We start from the raw sequence: 26,432 nt of genomic DNA on the forward strand, positions 1-26,432 counted from the left end.
TACAAAGTGTTTGGTAAGAATAGAGGTATAGACTATTTTTTACATGGGGAAAGGCTTTGGAAATCTGAAGCACAAAGGGCCTGAGGAGTCCTTGTTCAGGATTCTATTAACATGCAGGTTTATTTGGCAGTTAGGCAAATGCAATGTTAGCATTCATTTCAAGAGTGTGGATGTACTGCTGAGGCTGTACAAGGCTCTGGTCAGACCGCATTTGGAATATTGTGAGCAGTTTTGGGCCCCATAGCTAAAGAAGGATTTGCTGGCGTTGGAATGGGTCCAGAGGAGGCTTACAAGAATGATCCTAGTGAGGAAGGGCTTGTCATATGAGGAGCAGATGAGGACTTGGTGTCGGTGTTCATTGGCGTTTAAAAGAATGCTTGGGACGGAGGGGGTAGAATGTAGGTGGATCTGATTTGAAAGTAAGACAACACTGAGAGGCCTGGGTCAAGTGGACGTGGAGATGATATTTTCACTAATAGGAGAAACTAGGACCCTGAGAGTGAAGGGATGATCCTTTTAGAACTGAACTGAGGTGGAATTTCTTTAGCCAAATGGTGGATAATCTGTGGAACTCAATGCTACAGGAGACTGTAGAGGCCAAGCCATTGAGTGTATTTAAATCAGAGATAGATTGGTTCTTGATCAGTAAGGCGATCAAAGGCTATGGGGAGAAGGCAGGAAAAGGGAGTTAAGAAACATCAGCCATGATTGAGTCTGCTCTCCCATTCAATTGGCTAAATGGCCTCATTGTGCTCCTACGTCTTGTGGTCTTAGGATCGTATTAAATTGCAGTACAGGCTTAAGGGACTAGAGTGCCTAACTGAATACCATAACTCTTGCTGTCTCTAACTGAATTCCTTTTTTAATTTTCTGCAGGGATGCCTCCATGATGGCCATGCGACGTCGCATTCAAGGACTAACTCCTGAGGAAATAAGAAATATATCTAGGGATGAGTTGCAGATGCCGACAACCATGGATGATTTTGGAATGGCCCTGAAGAAAGTTTCTAAGTCTGTTTCAGCTGCAGACCTGGAGAAATATGAGAAATGGATTGCAGAGTTTGGTTCATATTAATCTAAATGAAACACATTTTGGTTTTTACTAGCTAAATATTATTGGGGTCACTCAGATAAGACAAGATTGACTTCTTAAATCACAGGCCAAAAATGAACACTTCCAATGTCCTATTTATAAATCACTTGCTGTAAAATCCATACATCTGTCTATTGTTTACCTCTTACTTCTTAGAATTGTTTTTATTTGAACAGGTGTATTGAAAAAACCAAAGTGAAGATGTGGGAGAATCTTGCCACTGGAATCTGAGAGTTTTTAAAAAAAATTCAAAGAATTCTATTTAATTCTAACATTGCTTTTCTTTATTTATCTAAGTTCATTTTTTAAAATTGTTTTATTTAATGTCCCCGGGGGAAAATAGTTGCCTGCCAGCGTAAGTTAATATTTAGGTTTATGCTGAAGCTAGTATAAGTAAGAACTGTCAATTGCTTCATCAATTATACCCATTAAATGAATAAGTCAAGGGACTAAATTATCAAGCTCATTTCAGTTGAGTCAACTCTTTTGTCTTCAATATTCAATTCTAGTTGTAAGTAAATAAAGCAAGTGAGTATCAATCAGAATTCTTTGAATCTATACTTTTAATTGCATTTGACAGGCTTCTTTCATGTTTGTAATGGATTAATTTCAAATAAACTCCTTCAAGTGCATTAAGTTCCTTGCAGCCTGCTACAGAATGACTAAGATGGAAAGATGAAATTTCCTTATACTGTTCTTAATTCTGATTTTTGTTTATTTCCTTTTTTTTTGCCCTGTTCTTTATTTTACTTCTTACCTTATCCATTCCTTCCTTCATCTCTGTAGCTTCAGTTCATTATTTGTGCAGTTACTCTGTAAAGTACAAAAGCTGTAAGGATGCCAGAAAAATATGAGCCAGATATTGCTAATAAAAGCATTCAATGCCTCGGCATTTCTCACACGCTTACGTGATGCAGTTGGAACTGTTGGCAGTATTTTTACTGCCATGTGGGCAAATTTAACAATTTGCTGTCCCCACTTTCTCGTTATATTTAAAGATAAGAAATCCACACACAATGACTTGACCCTAGACCCTGGTTTTAAAATTAGTTAAATACTTGCCTGTAGAACACATTCTCACCATGCTCGTGCAGCTTTTAAATTGTTGCATCACTGCTCCAAAATTATCACTAGGCCTTATCAAGTCTGTTATCCTGCAGCAAATGGTTTGACCACAAGAATAGCTGATTAATTGATTTTATATTCACTTAAAATGCTAATTTTGTTTCATACAGACCACGACTTTATAGTTTTGTACACTCTCAAATTTGAAAAAGAGGTTCAGTTTGAACAACTGTAATGTGAGAAAATAATGTCTGAATTACAGTAATACTCTTTCTTGGTAAAATAAGAATGACTTTCTGAATGTGGAGAAAGATTAGGTTAGATTGACACCAACCCTATTCCTGCGTTGGGGAGAAATGTGCTATGACAATAGACAATAGGTGCAGGAGTAGGCCATTCGGCCCTTCGAGCCAGCACCACCATTCATTATGATCTTGGCTGACCATCCACAATCACTATCCTGTTCCTGCCTTATCCCCATAACCTTTGATTCCACTGTCTTTAAGAGCTCTATCCATCTCTCTCCTCAAAGTATCCAGAGACTTGGCCTCCACTGCCTTCTGGGGCAGACCATTCCATATATCCACCACTCTCTGGGTGAAGAAGTTTTTCCTCAACTTTGTTCTAAATGGCCTACCCCTTGTTTTTAAGCTGTGTCCTCTGGTTCTGGACTCACCCATCATCGGAAACATGCTTCCTGCCTCCAGAGTGCCCAATCCTTTAATAATCTTATATGTCGCAATCAGACCCCCTCTCATCCTTCTAAACTCAAGTGCATATAAGCCCACAGTCTCTCCAATCTTTCAACATATGATAGTCCCGCCATTCCGGGAATTGACCTTGTGAACCTATGCTGCACTCCCTCAATAGCAAGAATGTCCTTCCTCAAATTTGGAGACCAAAACTGCACACAACACTTCAGGTGCGGTCTCACCAGGGCCCTATACAGCTGCAGAGGGGACCTCTTTGCTCTTGTACTCAATTCCTCTTGTCATGAAGGCCAGCATGCTATTAGCTTTCTTGACTGCCTGCTGTACCTGCATGCATGCTTTCATTGACTGATGTACAAGAACACCTAGATCTCGTTGTGCTTCCCCTTTATCTAACTTGACTGCATTTAGATAGTAATCTGCCTTCTTGTTCTTGCCACCAAAGTGGATAACCACACATTTATCCACATTAAACTGCATCTGCCATGCATCCGTCCCCTCACCTAGCCTTTCCAAGTCACCCTGTATTCTCATAACTTCCTCCTCATATTTCACACAGCCACCCAGCTTCTTTGTGTCATCAGCAAATTTGCTAATATTACTTTTAATGCCTTCATCTATATCATTAATGTATATTGTAAACAGCTGCGGTCCCAGCACCAAACCTTGTGGTACCCCACTGGTCTCCGCCTGCCATTTCGAAAGGGACCCATTTATCACTAATCTTTGCTTCCTGTCAGCCAGCCAATTTTCAATCCAAGTCAGTATTTTGCCTTGAATAACATGTGCCCTAATTTTGCTCACCAATCTCCTATGTGGGACTCTATCAAAGGCTTTCTGAAAGTCCAGGTACACCACATCCACTGGTTCTCCCTTGTCCATCTTCATAGTTACATCCTCAAAAAATTCCAGAAGATTAGTCAAGCACGATTTCCCCTGCGTAAATCCATGCTGACTCTGACCTATCCTATTACTGCTATCCAAATGAGTCGTAATTTCATCTTTTATAATTGACTTCAGCATCTTTCCCACCACTGACGTCAGGCTAACCAGTCTATAATTCCTTGCTTTCTCTCTCCCTCCTTTATTGAAAAGTGGGACAACATTAGCCACCTTCCAATCCGCAGGAACTGTTACTGAATCTATAGAACATTGGAAAATGATTACCAATGCATCCATGATTTCTAGAGCCACCTCCTTAAGTACCCTGGGATGCAGACCATCAGGTCCCAGGGACTTAGCAGCCTTCAGACTTAACAGTCTGTCCAACACCGTTTCCTGCCTAATATAAATTCCCTTCAGTTCATCCATTACCGTAGGTCCTTCAGCCACTATTACATCTGGACGCTTGCTTGTGTCTTCCCTAGTGAAGACAGATCCAAAGTACCTATTCAACTCTTCTGCCATTTCCTTGTTCCCCATAATGTTTGCACTCATTCCACTTGTGCCATGGCCATTTACTACATTTATGAAGGAATCTAACTTTTATTAAGTATGAATATCTGATGTACCATGTCTGCACTTAAGTGACCTGAAGTTAATGTACTGAGAATCCTGTATTTGGACTACTTTGGCGTAGTTGTCATTGTGTGGAAGTGAGAAGAGTATCCATTTGCCTTTCCATTGATCCCCAATCTCTGGCAGAAAACCTGAAGATACATTCCAGAATAACTGACTTGTTAATGAGGCAGATAGTTGCTATGAATAAACTACATAAATGTAATTTATTCACCAGGGCAAAATAGTTTGACTAACCAGAGCCTAAAGTTAATGTACGTTCTTATTTGTTTTCTGCTCATGGTGTTGTTTATATTGATCAAAAACTGAATACAGGATAATTTTAAATTATGTTCTTGCATGCACAACTAGATTGTGCAAGCTGTTTGCAAAATTGAATTGAAAGATTATTCAAGAGCACTAAACCAGTTTTATATCAGACTTGTAAAGGGAAAGATAAGGAAGGCTGATAAACTAAGGGTAAACTGAAAGAATGGGTACGGCCTATGTTTTAAAATAAATAACATTTTTCTGAAAAATTTTATCTGTCTGTGTATTTGATGGTCCATTACAGTAAAAGTACAGTTCAGTCATATTAGACTCAAAATATTGACTCTCCTCCTCCATAGATGCTGTTAGACTTGCTGAGTTTTTCAGCACTGTTTCTTTCATTATAATGTTGATTTGCTAGTCACCATTACATCTGTGCCAGTTAAATATTCATACTCTTAGCACTTGGTCTAAATGATTTTCCATTTACCCTTAATTCCAGTACATTGGCCTATGCTCAAGAGTGAATAATTTAATGATTTGATACAAAATCAAACATTTGTATTTCACTTCTGGAAATCTATTTTACCATGTAAGTAAGTGACGTTAACAAAAGGACAATTGCAAACATTTTGATGTGCTGTTAGTTCTGTACTTTTTAAATGACGACTTAATTCTGCATCTCCTGACTCTGCTTGAAAATGATGTCATCAAAACCAGTACCCAGAAATACATAACTATATCACCACTAACTCATTTAAGAGACAGATTACACAATCAAAATAAGCTATCCGGGTTAAGTTACAACTCTGGCATCCTATGTCTACTTTGTCAATCCCTTCAAACATTTCCTAACGCTTCTAAACTCCAGACAATATAGGCTTAAACTGCTCAATTTCTTAATAAAACAAACTTCTTGTCTCTAGAATCAATGTAGTGAACCTCCTCCTGAACTACCCCAATAACAACTACGTCCCTGTTCAAGTAATGGGACCAAAATTGTACACATTATTCCAGGTGCTGTCTCACTAATACAATGTACAGTTGCAGCAACACTTCCCGACTTGTGTACTGTACTCCTTTGGCAATAAATGCCAAAATTCCATTTGCCTTCCTGATTAGCTGTTTCATACTAGTATTCCACAAGTCATGCAAAAGGACCCCCAGATCCTTCTGTATTGAAGCTTGCTTTCCCTCCATTTAGATAATTAGTTGCCTTTCTATTCCTCTGACCAAACTGGAAGACCTCATAACTATTTACGTTAAACTTTGTCACATTTTGGCCCATTCAACTAATCCATATTTGTAAATGTCTTGCATTAACCTATTGTGTGTCACTTAATTGAATGTCTTCTGAAGCCCTGATGAAAATCTACAGGACCTCTATTAGCCATATTGCTTGTTACATCTTCAAAGATCTCTCTAGCAATTTAGTCAAATAATATTTACCCTTAATAAAACATCAGTCAACTCTTAATCTTCAACAAAGTGATGCAAGCTTGAATGTTGTTGACCATGCTCAGCAATAACCTCACTGATGTTCAGCTTGGATTTTATCAATGCAACTCAGATCCCGACCTCATTAGAACCTTGATCTAAATGTGGACGAACCAGCTGAGCTCCAAAGGTGAGTGAGCCTGACTATACTTGACATTAAGACAGAATTTGACTTGAGTGCTGCACTAAGGAGCTCTGGCAAAATTGGAGCCAGTGGGATTTGGAAAACTTCCCACCGTTTATGGTCTTGTCTAGTGAAAAGGAAAATCATCTGAGTCCCAGGACATCAGTGCAGGAGTTCCTTGATGTGATGTCCTTTGTCCAATCATCTTCAGCCAACCTCTGTCATAAGGTCAGAAGTGAGCATGCAGTCATCAACAGACATGAATATTTGGCACTATTCGTAACTCCTCAGATACTGAAGTGGTCTATTTCAAATGCAGCAAATGGTAAATAGCATCCCAACCGTGCAAGTTCCAAGCAATGGCTGTTTCAAACAAGTATTATGACACCTGCTGATGGTAATACTGGAAAAGTCAGCCCTTGGAATCTCTTGGAATCCTGTCACTAACAACACGATGTTGTCAAAAGACTGCAGCAATTCAAGAAGGCAGATTACCACCACCACCACCTCAAGGACAATTAGAGAGGAATAAATATTTGCCCAGTCTGCTATACCAATATCACATGAGCGAGTGTAATCTCTAAAATGCCAAAAGAATCATTAAAGGTGTCTGTGACAACTCAAAGAAGTTTGAAGGTTTCAGAAGTATAGAAGATCTGATTAAAATATAACGAGCTAGTGACCAATATGCCATTTTCGGTCATTTGGATTAGAGATGTCACCTTGTGGATAAAGACAGGCATTGGGTTTTCAATTGATTAATCCTGGTTGAGACATTGAAGAAAATCTTGAGACCAAGCTGCTAAAACTGTACTAACGTGATGTCTTAATACTTACACAAATGCAGGAGCTTTAGTTACACAGTTGTGGGTGCAGATACTTGAAGGACTATCATCAAACTAATGTGTTACTGCTCTTGTTTTGTTACTGCTTAATAATTTATGATATTTGAAGATGAAAACCATATTGTTCTGCAGCTCTATGAAACACAATTAGATCTATGGAGACAAAGGAATAAAGTGCTAACAGAAGTATTCAAGAAAGAGTATTCAGTCCATAAATGTGTTTCGGTATTTCTTCTAGATATCTGAGCAAGCAAAAGTTTTTGTAGGGATTGAGGGAACTGGGTTCGGAAATAAATATCTGATAAACAAAAGAAACTCCTATATATTTAGCAACTCCCTTCATGGCATTAACTCCATATCACATGAAGAAGGCAGTTTGGAAAACCTGCCGCTCATCCCACTGGTGGAAATAGGGAATTCTGGAGTTAGAAAGAATGGTCATTCAATTGCACCCTCTTGTGGATATTTGTGTATATCCACTTTAATTGTTTCCAGAATAAACTAGCTTGTTAGATGTTGCCTTTGAAGACATTAACAGACAACGTAAATAGTCACATTGCTGGAATACAAAGGAGGGATTCTTTATTCCACTAGCAACAAATCTTTATAGAACATAGAACATAGAACATTACAGCACAGTACAGGCCCTTCGGCCCTCGATGTTGTGCCGATCTGTCTTACCGATCTCAAGCCCATCTAACCTACACTATTCCATGTACGTCCATATGCATATCCAATGACGACTGAAACGTACCTAAAGTTGGCGAATCTACAACCGTTGCAGGCAAAGCGTTCCATTCCCTTACTACTCTCCGAGTAAAGAAACTACCTCTGACATCTGTCCTATAACTTGCACCCCTCAATTTAAAGCTATGCCCCCTCGTGCTCGCCGTCACCATCCTAGGAAAAAGGCTCTCCCTATCCACCCTATCTAACACTCTGATTATTTTATATGTTTCAATTAAGTCACCTCTCAACCTTCTTCTCTCTAATGAAAACAGCCTCAAGTCCCTCAGTCTTTCCTCGTAAGACCTTCCCTCCATACCAGGCAACATCCTAGTAAATCTCCTCTGCACCCTTTCCAAAGCTTCCACATCCTTCTTATAATGCGGTGACCAGAACTGTACGCAATACTCCAAGTGCGGCCGCACCAGAGTTTTGTACAGCTTCACCATAACCTCTTGGTTACGGAACTCGATCCCTCTATTAATAAAAGCTAAAACACTGTATGCCTTCTTAACAGCTCTGTCAACCTGGGTGGCAACTTTCAAGGATCTGTGTACATGGACACCGAGTCAAGGATCTGTGTACATGGACAGAGTTACAGAGAGACAATTTTACATATACCTACCATTATGCGACATGCCCACAACGAGACATTTCTGAAACCGGCAGTACTGACATTTATTCCTGTTTTTTTTCTGAATCCTGCAGTTTAGATCGCATTTGTCATACATCAACTTCAGCCTGATTGTTCTCCGGAAAAATCCCTTACATCCTTCACATGTATGTGGTAATAGAAAAGTGTAGCTTAGAATAAACTATTTATAATGGATGTTTGCCTGATGTTGCAGATCCATCAAGTTATTGTTGTAGAGCTGAACTCTTGGCCTCTAATCAGTTGAGTAACTCATTCAGAGGCCTATCAAACTTAGGGATTTTTCCCAGATGGTCTCCTGTCCCTGTCAGCTAAATCTACTGCCACTTCTCAGCTTTCTGGCTAAGGTCCGAACTATTCATGGGCCCAGTTTCTCGGTGCTGACCCACCAGAATAGAACTTGGCTCTGATACCTAGCCCCTGCTCGTGAATCTATGAAGCTATTCTGTGTCGGGGTGATGCCAGTCATTCTGGATAGATATCCAGCCATTGCATGCCTGCTCTAATTCACCTTTTCTGGCTAGTTAGTATCAGAGGCTTCCTGCTGCAGCCCCAGCTTTCAGCTCCTTCTTTGTCCCTTTTCCACAGCCTCTCATTCTTGCAAACCCAGCTTACCAAAGACATTTTCCCTTGGAGGAAAGGCCATGAGGAACTGATGAGCATGCCCACACTATCACCACCTACTGTTGGAAGCTCTAGTATTAAAAGATTCAGTTCTTGTACTGATTTGATGCACGTTTCTCCAATTGGATTTTATTTTGCCCTGGACATCTACAATTCCATTCCTGTTGCCAACTACGATATCTTTGCAGACAAAAGACCATGCCTTCACCTGAACTACATGCTTTTTCAAGTGAGCAGCACCTTCTTCAGCCAGACATCATAGACCTTCAGAGCTGAAGTAAGTATGTAATTTAAAGTTTTTGAGAAGATTTGTAGCTCAGGTCATGGATGAGATTGTAGACTTGCTGACCAAGCCGGTGTGTTTGATTGTAGACATTTTGTCACCAACTATCTATATAAGACTTCTTCCTTATTAATCTTGAACCCTTTCAGTGGCAGTGTTTGCTCTTCTATCATGTGACTTGGACAGCATCTTATGTAAAGGAAAATGCAAAGCATTGACTTAGTACTTCAGCCATGACCCTCCCCCCCCCCACCTTTCTACGTGTAAATCCCGTTTAGATCACTGATCATCCCTAGTCTCTGTTTATGTTCCTACAGAAGGCTGGGATTCCCTCTAAGTTAACTGCTAGTCTTTGCTCATAATTCTTCTTTGTTTCTCTTTTTATTGCTTCTTCACCTCTCCTCTAAACCTTAGTAATTCTTGGTTGTGACAGGTGTAAGCCAGAAAATACAAAACAAGCACATTTTATAACATTAATTTCTACTTCCTTTGTCATGTAGGGAACTCTGGATTTATTCGTCCTACCTTTCCCATTAGAGAGAATATATTCTGACTGCACCTAAGCTGTCTCCCCTTTGAAGATGGCACATTGTTTGCTTATTACTTTTCCTGACAATCTCTTGTTTTAGTCAATTCTGCCCAGTTCTGTTCTTGCCCTAATGAAGTCAGTTCCCCACCAATTGATTTTCTTACTTTGGATTGTTGCACTTTATTCTCCCCCACCACCCTGAACATTATGATACAATAATTACTGTGTCCTAAATGCCATAACTGGCATTTTAACCATTTAGACCACCTCCTTTGTCATGACCAGGTCCAACAATGCATCTTTTCTTGGACACACTCTGCTGTAGGAAAGTCTAAACACATTCTAGGAGCACTAACTCCTCGCTGACTCTTGCACTACAAATATCTTAATATATATTTGTGTAATTTAATTCTCCATATTAGCTATATATAATGTTGGCATTTCTCTGTAATTTCCCCAAAGATTTGTTCCTCTACACCTTTTCCACTAGTTAATGGTCTATTGACTACACTAAGCAATGTAATTGTACCCTTTTTGTTCCATAGCTCTAGCCAAATTGAGTCTGTTCTTAAAGAACCATCCCCTTTCTTCGACACTGCAATGCCCTCCTTTACCAATATTGCTACTCCTTCTTTCCTCCCATTTCCTATCTTTCCTGAACAACCTACACCCAGAAATATTTAACACCCAACCTTGTCCTTCCTTGAGCCAGGTCTTTCTCATCGCCACAGCATCATATTTCCATGTAGTAATTTGCCCCTGTAATTCTTCAGTCAGATTTACTGTGCTCTGTGTATTCACAAACACGCACAGTAACTCTGTTTTGGAATTTGTTTCTTTCTCCCCACTCCAACTTCACCTATTAACTTGCAATTCTCAAAACCTATTATTTCAGAAATGGCATGTTAATAGTTTTTTTTCTCCACAAGACATGCCAAACCTGCATTCATAACTACAGCATTTTCTATTTATATTCCATATTCTCAGCATTCTAAGTAAAGATTTTTCTCTTGAATTCTACATTTTATTAGGACTATCTTATTTTTACAGCCCCTCATTCTGCACTTTTTCTGAAAATTGAGAAAATAGTGCAGGAATCCTTGATAAGAAAGTAACTGCAGACAAGATAGAGCAAGAAACTGACACAGTACTGACTAGATAACCACTTTATTTCCATGATCTCAACCTCTTCAGTATAAAGTTGCTTTAAATGTTACAAAACGTAGGACAGAATCCAAATCAGAGGATGAAAATGAAGGACTTTCACATCTTTTGAGTGGCAGCTGAATTTTTGTTGAACCTGACTGGGCATTCAGGAGCAGCTTATAGCAAAATAATGAAACAAGTGCTGCATTAGAAAATAAATGAGAAAATAACTCATTCAGAAAATGAGGTTAGGTTAGGTTGAACAAACTTCAATACATGTTTTTGACTTGTCAATTTTAAAAATGAAAACCATTTATTATGTTCTGAAACTGTTACCATGAGTATCATAAAGTACAGTGCAGGTACTGATGCAGCACTGGAACAGTACCAACAATATCTGTGGAAAGCACTAGATTAGTCTGAGAGCACTGGGACAATACATACAGGATAGCGGTGATACACAACTAGGACTGCACTAGCACAGTTGGGATACTGTTGACGTCTGGACGACACTTACAGTCTTGTGGGCTGGCAGAGTCTGGAACAAGACTGGCACTGGCAGGGACAGTCGGGGAGTATTGGTAGTGTGCAGCTGTACAGACTGTTACAGCACTGGCACTGTCTGGGAAAGGGTATGGTTAGCATTATTCAGGCTGAGTCAGTATTGGCATGTGCTGGAGCAAGTGTTAGCAAATTATGAAACAGTACTGGCACAGTGTAAATTAATGTTGGCATGAACCGGGATATGTCTGGTACAAAGATAGTTCAGACCAGTACTGGCATGCACTGGAACCGTAGTGGTACAATTTTGAACAGATCCTAAACAGTCTGTAATACAGAAACATTACCTAGTGATTGAATTAGACTGGATTAAATTTGGACTATATTGAGGGAGGCGGGAGGGGAGCAGAAAGAAATGAGTATATTTGGATTATGAATTAACATTTAAAATCAAAATGCCCTCTTAACTGTGCTGTAACATTACTGTTTGCTTTTTATGTTCCTATTCTTCAGATCTCCTCATTATTGTTTCTAATGTGGAGAGCACTTTTTTTTTGCTTTGAGTCTGGATCTTGCTGTTTCTTTGTAGTTGGATGGAGATTTTTTCAACAAATGGTTTAAAGGCAAGTTGTGGTTCTCTTGATGGAAAATTTCTCTCCATCAGCATAAAAAGGAGGTGGGGGAGGTGAAGACCAGTTTTCATCCATTTTTTGAAAAAAAACCTGACATTCTTGAAGTCCTGTTCATTTAATTCTGAGAGCTTTGGTAACAATATAAACTGGCAGTTCTGAGGAAAGGTCACTGGACCCGAAATGTTAACTGATTTTTTTGTTTCTTCATAGATGCTGCCAGATCTGCTGAGCTTTTCCAGAAACTTCTGTTTTTGTAAGCTAGCAGTAAATCAGTAGATTGTATACCATGAAATTCACAGGAAATATTACAGGACTTGGAGAGAGCTACATTGTAACTTCGCAAAATCTCAGGTCAATTGAACAAAAACCAAAAAGTATGAATAATATATGTTGTAAGGCATTGTACAATAACCACACTGAGGTATCCGGAAACATGTTCTACGTGTTCTTTAGCTGTGTGAATTTCAACGTAAAAAACCAGATTAATGTGCCAACGCAAATGGTAATAAGTTCTTTAAAAACCCCCATAAATTATGCAGAATTGTATAAGACCAGAGAGGAGGTGTTTGCAGCCTTGAAGTGCATTAAGATGGACAAATCCCTGGGCATGATCAAGCCCATCCTCGGACATTGTGGAAGGTTAGGGAAGAAATTGCAGAGGCCCTTACAGAGATTTTTGCTTCATCTTTACGTACTGAAGTTCCAGTTGCCTGGAGGATAGTTAACATTGTTCCATTGTTTAAGGAAGGTAGCAAAGACTAGCCAGGAAACCACAGGCCAGTGAGCCTGACGTCAGTGGTAGGTAAGTTATTGGAGAGGATATTAAGGCACAGAATCAACCAATGTTAGGATCATTAAGGTCTGATTCGGGACAGTCACCATAGATTTATGCGTGGGAAGTTTTTTGACGAGGTAACCAATAGGATAGGTGAGGCTAGGGCAGTGGATGTTGTCTATATGGACTTTAGCAAGGCCTTTGACAAAGTCTCCCACGGCAGGCTAGTCATGAAGGTTAGGTTGCATTGGATCCATGGAGAGGTAGCTAATCGGATTCAAAGTTGGCTCAATGATAAAAAGCAGAGGGTAATGGTTGGAGGTTGTCTTTCGGACAGCAGGCCTGTGACTAATGGCATGCCACAAGGGTGCTGGAACCTTTGTTATTTATTATTTACATAAATGATCTGGATGTGAATGTACAAGGCATGCTTAGTAGGCTTGTGGATGATACAAAATTAAGAGGTACCGTTGATAGCGAGGAAGATTATCAAAAATTACAGAGGGATCTTGATCAGATTGGGAAATGGGCTGAGGATTGGCAAATGCAATTCAATACATGTAAGTGTGAGGTGTTGCACTTTGTAAAGTCAAACTAAGGTAAGACTTATATAGTAAATGGTAAGATCCTGAGGAGTGTTGTAGAACAGAGGAACCAAGAAGTACAAGTACAAGTTCATTGAAAGCGGCCACACAGGTAGAAAGGGTGGTGAAGAAGGCATTTAGCATGCTGGCCTTCATTGGTCCAGGCATTGAGTATAGCGGTTGGGATGTTATGTTACAGTCGTATAAGTCATTGGTGAGGTGGCACTTGGAGAATTGTGTACAATTTTGGTCATCCTGTTTTCGAAAAGACATAGTTTAAACTGGAAAGTTTTCAGGGTGTTGCCAGGACTAGTTGGCCTGAGTTATAGGGAGAGGTTGGCCAGGATAGCACTTTATGGCTTGGAATGCAGAATACACCTAATTGAGGTGTATAAATCATGAGGAGCATAGATAAGTAGAATGCATAAAGTCTGTTTCCCAGGGATGGGGAATTGAAAACTACAGTACATAGGTTTAAAGTGAGAGGTCAGAGATTTAAGAAGGACCTGAGGGGCAACTTTTTCATGCAGAGTGGTGCGCATAAGAAATGGGCTGCCAGAGAAAGTAGTTGAAACAGATACAATAGCAACATTTAAAAAACACTTGGATAGGAAGGGTTTAGAGGGATATGGACCAAATGCGGGTAATTAGAACTACCTGAATGGGCACCATGGTCAGCATGGACAGGCTGAAGGGCCTGTTTCCATGCTGTATCACTCTGACTCAATTATCCAGGTTCAGATTTCTTGATGCCCAACGCGTACATTGCTGACTTCCACACATACTTATCTAGCTTTCCTTGAAAAGCACCATGCATGGTTTCTTTCCTCAACCTTTCAACCAGATAATCTTGGTTATTCATGGGTAATCAATTAATGATAAAATGATCTATGATCTTAACTAAAATTAAAATACTAAATAAGGCAAAAAGGATGAAAGGTTGAGATTATCAAACATGCAATCAGATGTCATGGTCTGTGAATTAATGTACTTGAGGGATGAACTTTAAAGTGTGAGCTAAAATGTTTGTTGGGTGGCCTTCAGGTGGTGAGTTAAGGTACCAGATGGATGGATTTCAATGGGAGAATACAGTGCAAAAGGGTAGGACCCTGAATGGGAATCTCATTATCTAGAACTACAGAAGTTACCATACCTATCATTTGGTCCAAATCAGATGCATCAGTGGTAACTGTCCACATAAGCAGTCCTAATCTTATTTATTGAAAAGCGCTCATTTCCTTTATTTACTTTTCTGCTGTTACTAATCAATACAATATGGCAGATGCTACCTCAACCACTAATGCTGGAAGTATTTTCAACAGCCTCAAAACAGCTATCTTCAAATAGAGATTTAGAGTTCTGGAGGAGAGTTCATATACCAGAGCCTTGGAGTTCAATTGGAGAATTATTTATCATGAGGGATGGGTTTTGCTGGAAGTACAAAAGGGATCAGAACAGAACAATTTATGTCCAAACTTAACTGGGCTTCAAGAGAAGATGTGATGTAAAAAAATGAGAGTTTAGGTACCAAGGGATTGGATTTGATGTTTTTTTTAACCTAGTGATGAGACACTGTTGCGCTAAGGACTGCTGCACTCTCAGAACATAGAAACATGAAATATTTACAAACATTGATCTCAGAATGGAGGAATAGCAGAACAGGTAATATCCATAAAGCAAAGCCATCAGTAACCAGGAATATTCTTCAAAACCCCTCTACAAGGACAAGCAGATATACCAAAGGACAGTTTTTTTAAAAATCAAAGAAATACGACTTCATTCTGACGCATATTTTATCCCTGTTAATGTTGAAATTCAGATCTTTGGTGAAAAGCACTGAAGTCTGAGGATCTCCAATTCCATCTTCAAATATTCATTGTCATGTAGAGCCACTGTTTTAAAAGTACAGTAACATTAGTTAAACAGTGTTCTAAATTAAATAGGTCCTGATTTTTGCAACAAACAAGCAAAGTATCAGCAGCTAAAATTAACAAAGTTAGAAGAAATCTAAGATGAGGAAGAGAAGATATTGAGAGGGCAGAAGAGAAGGACTGTGGGCACAATGTACTCACTGGGCATGAGAAGCAGGAACCCAACTGGTGCATTTTCATGCAGTGAAATTTAAAATGTGTCATTTACATTGAAATCCCACACAGGAGAGGGATAAAAAAAATGTGATGTTGCTTTGCACAACTCCCCAAACACTGGGATCACCCGTTGTTTGAGGAGAGGCGGGTGGATTGCAAAGACAGCCCCAGTCATGAGCTGTTCCTCCAGGAGGGAGAAAGTGGAGTAGTAAGGGAATTAAACTCAGTCAATGGTCTCCAAACACCCAGTAAAATTGTGATCAGAGATAATGGGAACTGCAGATGCTGGAGAATCCAAAATAACAAAGTGTGAAGCTGGATGAACACAGCAGGCCAAGCAGCATCTCAGGAGCACAAAAGCTGACCTTTCATCAGAGAGGGGGACGGGGAGAGGGTTCTGAAATAAATAGGGAGAGAGGGGGAGGTGGACCGAAGATGGATAGAGGAGAAGACAGGTGGAGAGGAGAGTATAGGTGGGGAGGTGGGGAGGGGATAGGTCAGTCCAGGGAGGACGGACAGGTCAAGGAGGCGAGATGAGGTTGGTAGGTGGGAAATGGAGGTGCAGCTTGAGGTGGGAGGAGGGGATAGGTGAGAGGAAGAACAGGTTATGGAGGCAGGGTTCGCTGGGCTGGTTTTGTGATGCACTGGGGGGAGGGGACGAGCTGGGCTGGTTTTGGGATGCAGTGGGGGAAGGGGAGATTTTGAAGCTTGTGAAGTCCACATTGATACCATTGGGCTGCAGGGTTCCCAAGCGGAATATGAGTTGCTGTTCCTGCAACCTTCGGGTGGCATCATTGTGGCACTGCAGGAGGCCCATGATGGACATGTTGTCTGAGGAATGGGAGGGGGAGTTGAAATGGTTTGCGACTGGGAGGTGCAGTTGTTTGTTGCGAACTGAGCAGAGGTGTTCTGCAAAACGGTCCCCAAGCCTCCGCTTGGTTTCCACAATGTAGACGAAGCCACACTGGGTACAGTGGATACAGTATACTACATTGGCAGATGTGCAGGTGAACATCTGCTTAATATGGAAAGTCATCTTGGGGCCTGGGATGGGGGTGAGGGACGAGGTGTGGGGGCAAGTGTAGCACTTCCTGCGGTTGCAGAGGAAGGTGCCAGGTGTGGTGGGGTTGGAGGGGAGTGTGGAGCGGACAAGGGAGTTGCGGAGAGAGTGGTCTCTCCGGAAGGCAGACAAGGTGGGGATGGAAAAATGTCTTAGGTGGTGGGGTAAGATTGTAGATGGCGGAAGTGTCGGAGGATGATGCGTTATATCCGGAGGTTGGTGGGGTGGTATGTGAGGACGAGGGGGATTCTCTTAGGGCGGTTGTCTCTGATCCCTGCTGCAGAATAATCACTAGCAGATCACCATCTTGAAAAAAATAATGTTAAGGAAACAAGCAACCTAACAAATAGCCCTGTTCAATCTTTCTTAGCTGTAGATTAAAAATAGAGTCACTGCCCATCAGTGAGATCCATGTCAGATGCCAACATTGTAGTTCAGTAGACAATACCTCTGAATCAACAGGTTCAAGTCCCACAAGAGAAACCAGTGTTCAAATTCTAAGGCTGATGTTTCAGTGGGGTACTGCAGGTATGCTGCACTGTTGGGAATCCTGTCTTTTGATTAAGTTGTTAAACAAATGTTGATCATTTAAAGACAGAAAACCAAATGAGAAGTGCGTATGATTTTGGGGACTATGTATCTGAATGAAATCAAACCGTGCTGTTGGGAGACAGAGTCTGCTGGAATCTGCTGTTCGCAGGTTTCCCTCATCACGAGTCAAGTATCTCCCAAGGTTCACCTTGTAATGTTAAACATATTGATATTTGGACATGTAGTACATTTGTGGTTTCTGTTGGCATAAACATGCAAATGACAATGACATTGTTTCAATGTCTAAGGATGCTAGCCCTGGTGGGTGTGACAGTGCATATAGATCTGCATTAAACATAGGTCAGCTGAAAGTGCTCATCCTGTCACATTCTTACCTGCATTAAATTCAGTGTCACCTCACCAGTCTGCCGGGTATCGCATGTTTTAAATGATCCTGTTTTTAAAACAAAATCCACAGTCAATACCACAGAGCATATCACACTATCTAATTATTTAACTAAGACCACTTCAGAGAGAAGGTTTCCAATGACTGGGGAGTCCAGAACTAAGGGTTACAGTCTGAAGATATGGGGTATTCGAGAAGGAATTTCTTCATCCAGAGAGGTGAGCCTGTAGAATTTTGGACATGGTTGAGGTTAAACATTGAATAGTATAAAGAAGGGTTAGATATAGTTCTTTGGGCTAAAGGGATCAAGGGAATAGGGAGAAAACAGAAACAGAATGCTAAGTTGAATGATCAGCCATGATCTCATAGACTGATGAAGCAGGCTCGAAGGGCTGAATAGCCTGTCCTTGTCCTTGTTTTCTATGCTATGTTAGACTTGGTATTTATAAAGTGAAAAGTTAGGTTAATTATCTCAGAATTCTGGTACCACAATGTAATCAAATTCACATCCAGTTCGAAAGGGAGAAGACAGTTTGTACTCTAAATCTGAGTGAGGGGAATTATGAGGGCATGAAAGCTGACAAAGCTGAAGCGACTGGCATGCCAGGCTAGCTGACAGATCAAGAGACATGGTGGCAGGCATTTAAGGGATAAATTCTAAAGGGAGGATGCACCGTTGATGGTTAATTAAAGAAATTAGGGAATGCGTTAAACTAAGATAAAAGCATGTAACTGTGCAAGTATGAGATACAGGTTAGATGATTGTTCAGAATGTAAAGAAAGGCAGGAAACGGCAAAACATTCATCAGGAGGAAGAAAATAAGAATAGAAGAGAAAAATGACAAAGGTGTCATCCACATAGCGGACCCAAAATTTTGGGTTGGATGATTGGCAGAGCTGTTTGTTCGAGTTCGATTCTGCCAATCATCCAACCCAAACTTTGGGTCCGCTACGTGGATGACACCTTTGTCATCACTAAACAAAACAAATTAGAGGAAACATTCAAGACCATCAATAATACCCTTACTGGCATAACATTCACAAAAGAGGAGGAAAACAACAACAAACTGCCATTCCTAGATGTCACAGTAGAGCGAACAGTCAATGGGGAACTTCAAACCAGCGTCTACAGGAAAACAACACATATGGACCAAATACTGAACTACAGGAGCAAACATCCCAACACCCACAAACGAAGCTGCATTAGAACATTATTCCAACGAGCCACCGCACACTGAAGCACAGAGGAACTACAAAGAGCAGAAGAAAATCACCTATACAGCGTATTCAAAAAGAATGGGTACCCTATGAACACAGTCCGCCGATTTCTCAGCAACAAACCCAAACAAACAGACAAAACGGGCTCAGAAACCATAACCACTCTCCCCTACATCAAAGACATTTCCAAAATGACTGCCAGACTACTCGGACCCCTTGGCATCAGGGTAGCCCACAAACCCACCAACACACTAAAACAGCAGCTAATGAACTTGAAAGACCCTATACAGACAACAAATAAAACGAACGTCATCTACAAAATACCTTGCAAGAACTGTGACAAACACTACATTGGAAAAACAGGCAGAAAGCTGGCCACCAGGATACATGAACATCAACTAGCTACAAAACGACATGACCCACTATCACTCGTATCCTTACATACAGATGAGGAACCACTTTGATTGGGACAACACATCCATCCTAGGACAAGCCAAACAGAGACACGCATGAGAATTCCTAGAAGCATGGCATTCCAACCGGAATTCCATCAACAAACACATTGACTTGGAGCCAACCTATCATCCCCTGAGAAAAAGAATAGGAAATGACATCACCAACCCAAGGAAACCTAACCAGATAAATAGAAAGCGGGACATAACACCAGCGCTTCGTCGGAGGCTCACTGATGATGTTACCTAGAATGGTGACGAAACGTCTGAAAACTAACCTTCCAGCTCAGCGAGCAAACTCACATCCAGATAATAACTGGGCACTTAGAAAAACACAAGGTAATCAAGAAGAGTCAGCAGGGTTTTGTCAAAGGGATATCATATTTAATGGATTTATTAGAGTTCTTTAAAGGAGTAATACATGTTTGAATGAAGGGCAGACTGTGCATGTAATGATACATTTGAAAAAGTGCCTCATCAAAAATTATTGCAAAACATAAAATGTCATGGAGTTGTCGGGGTGGGGGGCACTATAATTAGCATGGATAGAAGATTGGCCTGGGGGACAAAAATGGAGATTATGCACAATAGATCTTTGTCTGATTGGCAGGAGGTAGTGAGTAGAGTTCACTGTGGCCTGTGCTGGGACCACAAGCTTTTACAATTTTACGTGAAGGTATGGTAGCTAAATTCATCAATGTCACCAAGATAGACAGGAAAGTATGTTGTGAGGCAGACATAAGGAAGTTCCAGATGAATATAAATAGCTTGAGTTATTGGTAGAAATCTGGCAGCTGGAGTACAATGTGAGAAAATGTGAAGTTGTTCACTTTGGCAGAGGTTGCCCTTATAGGACAGAATTTTCTTCTGTCACAGTCTTATGAGACTTTTAGATTCCCCGCCTCAGTAGGCAGTGGAGGTTGGGTCATTGAATATTTTTAAAACAGACAGAATAGATAGGCAGGGGGAGTCAAAGATGGAAAAACAAAATTGCTGGAAAAGCTCAGCAAGTCTGGCAACATCTGTGAAGGAAAAAACAATTAACGTTTCGGGTCCAGTGAGGATGGGTCACTGGACCCGAAAGGTTAATTGTTTTTTCCTTCACAGATGCTGCCAGACTTGCTGAGCTTTTCCAGCAATTTTGTTTTTGTTCCTGATTTACATCATCCGCAGTTCTTTCAGAGTCAGGTTGATGGGAATGTGGAATCCAAAACACAAACAGATCAGCAATTATCTTACTGAACGGCAGAGCAGGCTTAAGGGCCCAAATGGTCTGCATCTGCTCCTACTTCATATGTTCATTTTTAGATTAGATTAGATTCCCTACAGTGTGGAAACAGGCCCTTCGGCCCAACAAGTCCACACTGCCCTTTGAAGCATCCCATCCAGGCCCATCCCCCCCCATAACCCTGAACACTACGAGCAATTTAGCATGTCCAATCCACCTAGCCTGCACATCTTTGGACTGTGGGAGGAAACCGGAGCACCCGGAGGAAACCCACGCAGACACGGGGAGAATGTGCAAACTCCACACAGACAATCGCCTGAGGTGGGAATCGAACCCGGGTCCTTAGCACTGCTAACCACTGCGCCACCGTGCCGCCACCGTGTGTGTAAAATCTGATTCCTCTAACCACCAATACTCAAGCTTCATATAACTTTAGTTCTTTCTGCCTGATATCACTCTGGTGCATCTTTCTCCAGGGTCCTAATATATCTATAGTGAAGGACGTGCAGAAAGCTGGAATAAGACTAATTCTTATGTAACATAGACTGGGTACAGGGAGACAGCCTCTAGAGTATGATTGTAAATTCCTTGACAGTGGTAATGCTTTGTAGATTGGGTTAGCAGGACATTGCAGCAAGATTCTAAACTGCACCCACAAGATCACCACAAGGTGGCAGCACATTGACACCACTTGAGGACTTGGACACCTTCAGCAAACGAAGCAAATACTCAACATCTCAGGGTTCTTCATAATTTCATCAGCCAAAACTTGATGCCAAATCACATAAGGCAATATTAGGACCAGTGATCAAAGCAAACTTGGGGTTGTGGAGAAATTTGGCAAAGGAGTTCCTGGCCTTAGGGACCAAACATCTGTAGGCATAGTTGTGAATAATGGAAATAGGACGTTGAGAGGTCAAAATTGGAGATATGTAGAGATCTTGGAGAGTTATAGGGCTATAGATATAATGAAAGGTGGGGGCATGGAAATGAGGGCGAAAATTTTAAAATCAGAGTATTGCAAACTGGAACCAGCAAGCACTGGGTGTGTTGAGTGAATGGTACTTAGTTCAAGTTAAGATAAGGACAATGGAGTTTTGGAAGACCTGAAATTTATGGAGGATGGCTGATAGGAGACTAGTGAATACAGCATTGAATAAAGTTGTGTACTTTACTGTTACTGTTTTAAAAATCAGAACTTCCTTAACAGCACTGTGGTTATTGTCATATTGGAAGCTCACTGTACTCAAATTAGCTGTCATGTCACCTACACTACAAATAACTATGCTTCAAAAAGTAATTCGTTAGGTGGAAAACATCTTGGGATGTCCAGAAGTCATGAATTGTGTCTTTTAAAGTCTTTCTACTAAACTATCAGGAGCCTTTCCTGATTAACAAAAGTAGTGTCTGATTTAATAGTTAACAATTACTCACTGAATGCAGTCTCCAATCGAACCATGCAACGGAGGAAATTATCAAAATCAACTTGAAGGTATGCGTCTGTGTATCGGAGGACCATTAGCTGCAGTAACTGATTGTTGACCTGAAATCCTGTGGATCAAAGGTTACAGTTTGATTACTATCAGCGTGTAATTGCAAACCACAAAACATACAGATTTTTGCAATTGGGATTTAGTCCATTGTATTAGGAAAAGGAAGGGTTGGACAAGAATAACCAGGAGGCAGGGATTTTGTGGCCATTTTCTTCCGCTGTGATGTCATCCCAAGATTTGCATCTAACTGAACCTAAAGCAAAGTTCTCAACAACATCCTCTGTGGATATGACCAATATGTTTTATCTTCGTTTGTTCTCCCAAATGTTTCTTATCGTGAATACTGAATTTACAGCAAGACTTCCCAAATTGTGATTCCTGAGACAAGATGTTGGGATCACAAGCTCCAAGTCAGCAATGGCTGCCATGTGGCACAGTTTGAACATTAACAGCTGTGAGGTCCTTTGGAGACTCATGTTTCTATCTAATGGTGACTGCAGCCTAATGGACAGATGTTTGAGGTGTGATTGCTGCTGCCACAGAAAAATGAATGAAAAGCTAGATGTTTTGTGAAAAGAAAACACTGATATCACTCTTTCCTCTCAACAACTTTTATAGCTCCTAAATCTTGCACTTTGGAGTCACATAAAGTCTGGAGCATTAAAATAGTGTCAAGCTAAGGAAAGGGTTGAGAAATCCCAATTAGAATGTCTACGTAACTATGTCTGCATGCTTTCAGATTCTAGGACCTCTACCTGTGTTTAGAGGAATCCTTTAAGCAGATCTGTAATGCTGGAATCCCTTTGCCAGATCTGTTATGTTGCTATAAACCTCTTTGCGAGATCCCTCTAACGGTGAAATCCCTTCATTAGATCACACGCTAGAATCCTTTCACTGTTGATAGGTGTAGTACTTCAGATTTCAATAATGCTGAAATCACATCACCAAAGACTAGTATCTTCACCCCAGACTCTACCCAGCACCCGGGGACCTGAGTTAATTCCAGCCTCGGGAGACTGTCTGTGCTGAGTTTGCACATTCTCCCTGTGTCTGCGTGGGTTTCCTTCCCACAGTCCAAAGACGTGCAGGCTGGGTAGACTGGCCATGCTAAATTTGACACAGTGTTCAGGGATGTGCAGGCTAGGTGCATTAGCCATGGGAAATGCAGGGTTACAGGGATAGGATAGGTATGTGAATTGGGGTGGGATGCTCTTTGGAGGGTTGGCATGGACTCGATGGGTGAACTGGCCTGCTTCCACACTTGGGGATTCTGTTAATGTTTTACTACTGCATTGCTGAATAACTATTAACTTGAGGGTGGCACAGTGGCTCAGTGGTTAGCAATGCTGCCTCAGTGCCAGGGACCTGGGTTTGATTCCAGTCTGGGGTAACTATTCATGTGGCGTCTACACGTTCTTCCTGTGGTCTGCGTGGGTTTTCTCTGGGTGCTGCAGTACAAAGATGTGTGTTTCAGGTGGATTTGCCTTGGTAGGTGTGGGGTTAAAGGGATAGGGTAGGGGGCTGGGTCTAAGTTAGATGCTCTTCAGAGGGTCAATGTGAACTTAATGGGTTGAATGGCCTGCTTCCACACTGTAGGGATTCTATTGGAGAGGTACAAGTAATACATTGAATGGTGCTTAGCAGTTTTGAGTCTATGGTGTGTTTATTTCAAACTTGTGGCAACTCAATGACAGAACCTGTTTAAAGTCATATTCTAGAGTCATAAGCATTGTAAGTGGAACTCCACAGCAGTACTGATGGACAGCTATTCTGTTGAATGTACTGTACCATTCTGCCACTATTTTGGGGTCTCCCTGATGTCTTGGTCAGTATTTATCACTTAATCAACATTATTAAAACAGTTATCATTTTTTTTATGGGAGCTTGCCATACATAAATTGGTTGCTGCACTTCCTTTGAAATACCGTACAATATCTTATTTGATGTAAATGCTTTGGGACATACTGAATTGTGAAAACTATGATATAAATTCAAGTTCTTTCAGTCTTATTTTTATTTTTGACACAAGCGCCTGTCCCACTTCCTTACCTGTGTTCCTAACAGCAGTTCGGAGTTCATGAGCTGATATGGTCCCTGATTTGTCGTGATCACAGCTCAGAAAAGCATTCTGCAAAAGGAGGAAGTTGAGCAGCAGCATTAAGACCAGATGGACAAGTAGCAGGGAGTGACTGTACCCTGATGTCATTATTGTTTTGTTGTGTGATCAAGAAGAAGGCAAGGTCAAGAATTATACTCAGGCTTAGGCTTCATAATAGTACTGTTTATGACCAAATGCTACAATCCATAGTAATCTGAGATATATCTGGCTCTAATCTTACTGTTACATCCTACAATGACTATTGCATAAACTCTACCTCCTAATACCAGTTGGTCTACTTCACATTCTATTCTGCAGGTATTTCGAACATTCACATGACTAGACTTCAGGCTTCTACATGTTTATCTCTTTCCCATCAATTCCGCCTACATTGCTTTTTGTGTTCAGTGATGAGCAGGTCTGTCATATCATCGCACAGTTGCTTAAGAGTCCTAAGTCTTAATCAAAAACTATTGATTCCTTTACCGTCCACAGCTTCATTCGGCTCCAAAAGATCTTGAATTCATCAAACCCAAGTCCTCCAGCATTGTCTTTCTGTGTTGAAGGTGTAGTCAAGGATGAATTCTGAATTTTGTAATTCTTTATACAGATTTCTGCTAGCACATCTCTGTTGATTGTTAATGAACAAAAGGCAAAAATATCTTGTTGCAGTTTGAACTGTATCCCTGCCTAGCCCCAAGTAGCATTTGCTACATTAAAGACACTTTGGAAATGCTATATTGCTACTGGATAATAAACCTGTTCAGAAACATTTTGGGAAGTTGCTGTGCAGTGATGCATTCTTTCAATGTAGGTTTATCAATCTGATTCCTGGCATGCAAGTCTAACACGTGAGGAGAGACTGAATTAGTTAGGACCATATTCACTGGCGTTCAGAAGAATGAGGGAGAGATCTCAGAAATCTATAAGATTCTAATAGGACTAGAAAGGGCAAATGCAGGAAGGATTTTCCTGATTACCAGGGAGTCCAGAACCAGGGGTCACAGTCTAAGGATTTGAGGGAGGCCATTTAGGACTGAGATGAAATGTTTCTTCACCCAGAAATTGATAAGTCTGTGGAATTCTCTGCCCTATAGTTCTTAGGTATAAAAGGATAAATGGTATGCGGAGAAAGTAGAAACAGGCTACTGAGTTGAATGGCAGAACAAGCTTGAAGGGCCAAGGTCCTGCGTCTCTTATTTTCTATGTTTCTATATGCTTGATACACTGTTAACCTGGTGCTTGTGGATGAATACTCTGATATTTGGATTGTAGTTATATATTTGATAGGGGCGATGTTTCCTCAAGATTTAAGATGATTTGTTTATGGTCATCAGGAGCACTGTTAGGTAATCACTGTGTACCTCAGTAGGTAGCACTACCTTTCTGACACAGATAATTGTGGCTTCAAGCTTCACAATAAAGATTTGAGCATCAAATCAAAGTTTATACTTGTACTGCACCCAGTGAAAGCAGTATTGCCATTTCCTGTAGACATTATACGCTGAGTTTTTATATTCTAGGTTTGAGCATTCATGTACACTACTGTGTGTGTGTGTGTGTGTGTGTGTGTGTGTGTGTGTGTGTGAATTTTGCTATGAGACAGTAGGAACTGCTGATGCTGGAGTCTGAGACAACAAGGCGTAGAGCTGAAGGAACACAGCAGGCCAGGCAGCATCAGAGGAGCAAGAAAGCTGACATTTTGGGTCTAGACCCTTTTTCCAAAATGAAGGGTTCAGAAGAAGGGTCCAGATCTGAAACGTCAGCTTTCCTGCTCCTCTGATGCTGCCTGGCCTGCTGTGTTTCTCCAGCTCCACACAATGAATTTTGCTATAATTTTTTAAATGTTTTTAAAGTGACACCTAATTTAATAGATATTAATTTGATATTCATGGCAACTCATACTTTTGCAGATCAATAAATGTTGATCGAGTTTGAAGGAGAAAATAAATCACAGGATACATTATAGAGAGACACAATACTGCGACACGTCTCAATGTCAAAACTTTCCATCGCTATTTCCTTTCCTGTAAAAAAAATACAGGTAAATGATAAATTAAATACCCACTCTCTGGGCAGGAAAATGATACTCAGAACATGAAGAATCATTAACCTTAACACACAGATTCCATCTGTTAAATTTTCCTTCTATTTTGGCCCAGTTTTGTTATTTTAAGCGGGAGCTGCTCAGATTCCACATTACACAGAAACCAAAAGACAGGACTTGGAAGTATTTTTATATATTTTTATCCAAAGGAACAGGAGCTACCCACCCAAGGTCCACTCAAATAATTTGGATCCTGCTT

At 40.8% G+C, this 26,432-nt stretch overlaps 2 protein-coding genes across 4 annotated transcripts in view; one reads left to right on the forward strand and one right to left on the reverse strand.

Annotated features, from left to right (window-relative positions):
• Positions 1 to 4,904, forward strand: part of LOC125452484 (katanin p60 ATPase-containing subunit A1-like) — a 35,043-nt gene extending 30,139 nt beyond the window's left edge. For all 3 annotated transcript variants that reach the window (XM_059645534.1, XM_048530966.2, XM_048530967.2), the window contains exon 11: positions 877 to 4,904. In XM_059645534.1, the coding sequence (XP_059501517.1) occupies positions 877 to 1,075 (199 nt within the window). In that variant the 3' untranslated portion in view covers positions 1,076 to 4,904. The remainder of the gene's footprint in view (positions 1 to 876) is intronic.
• A 6,162-nt stretch (positions 4,905 to 11,066) lies between these two features.
• The window catches only part of capn9 (calpain 9), a 77,079-nt gene continuing 61,713 nt past the window's right edge, over positions 11,067 to 26,432 (reverse strand). The window contains exons 15-20 of the mRNA XM_059645535.1: positions 26,089 to 26,153; positions 24,613 to 24,681; positions 24,078 to 24,156; positions 21,970 to 22,086; positions 17,627 to 17,685; positions 11,067 to 15,445 (exon numbers count right to left, since the gene is read on the reverse strand). Of these exons, the coding sequence (XP_059501518.1) occupies positions 15,419 to 15,445; positions 17,627 to 17,685; positions 21,970 to 22,086; positions 24,078 to 24,156; positions 24,613 to 24,681; positions 26,089 to 26,153 (416 nt within the window). The 3' untranslated portion in view covers positions 11,067 to 15,418. The remainder of the gene's footprint in view (positions 15,446 to 17,626; positions 17,686 to 21,969; positions 22,087 to 24,077; positions 24,157 to 24,612; positions 24,682 to 26,088; positions 26,154 to 26,432) is intronic.

The sequence above is a fragment of the Stegostoma tigrinum genome, chromosome 4 (assembly GCF_030684315.1).
Source record: "Stegostoma tigrinum isolate sSteTig4 chromosome 4, sSteTig4.hap1, whole genome shotgun sequence".
In the NCBI taxonomy this organism is placed as follows: domain Eukaryota; kingdom Metazoa; phylum Chordata; class Chondrichthyes; order Orectolobiformes; family Stegostomatidae; genus Stegostoma; species Stegostoma tigrinum.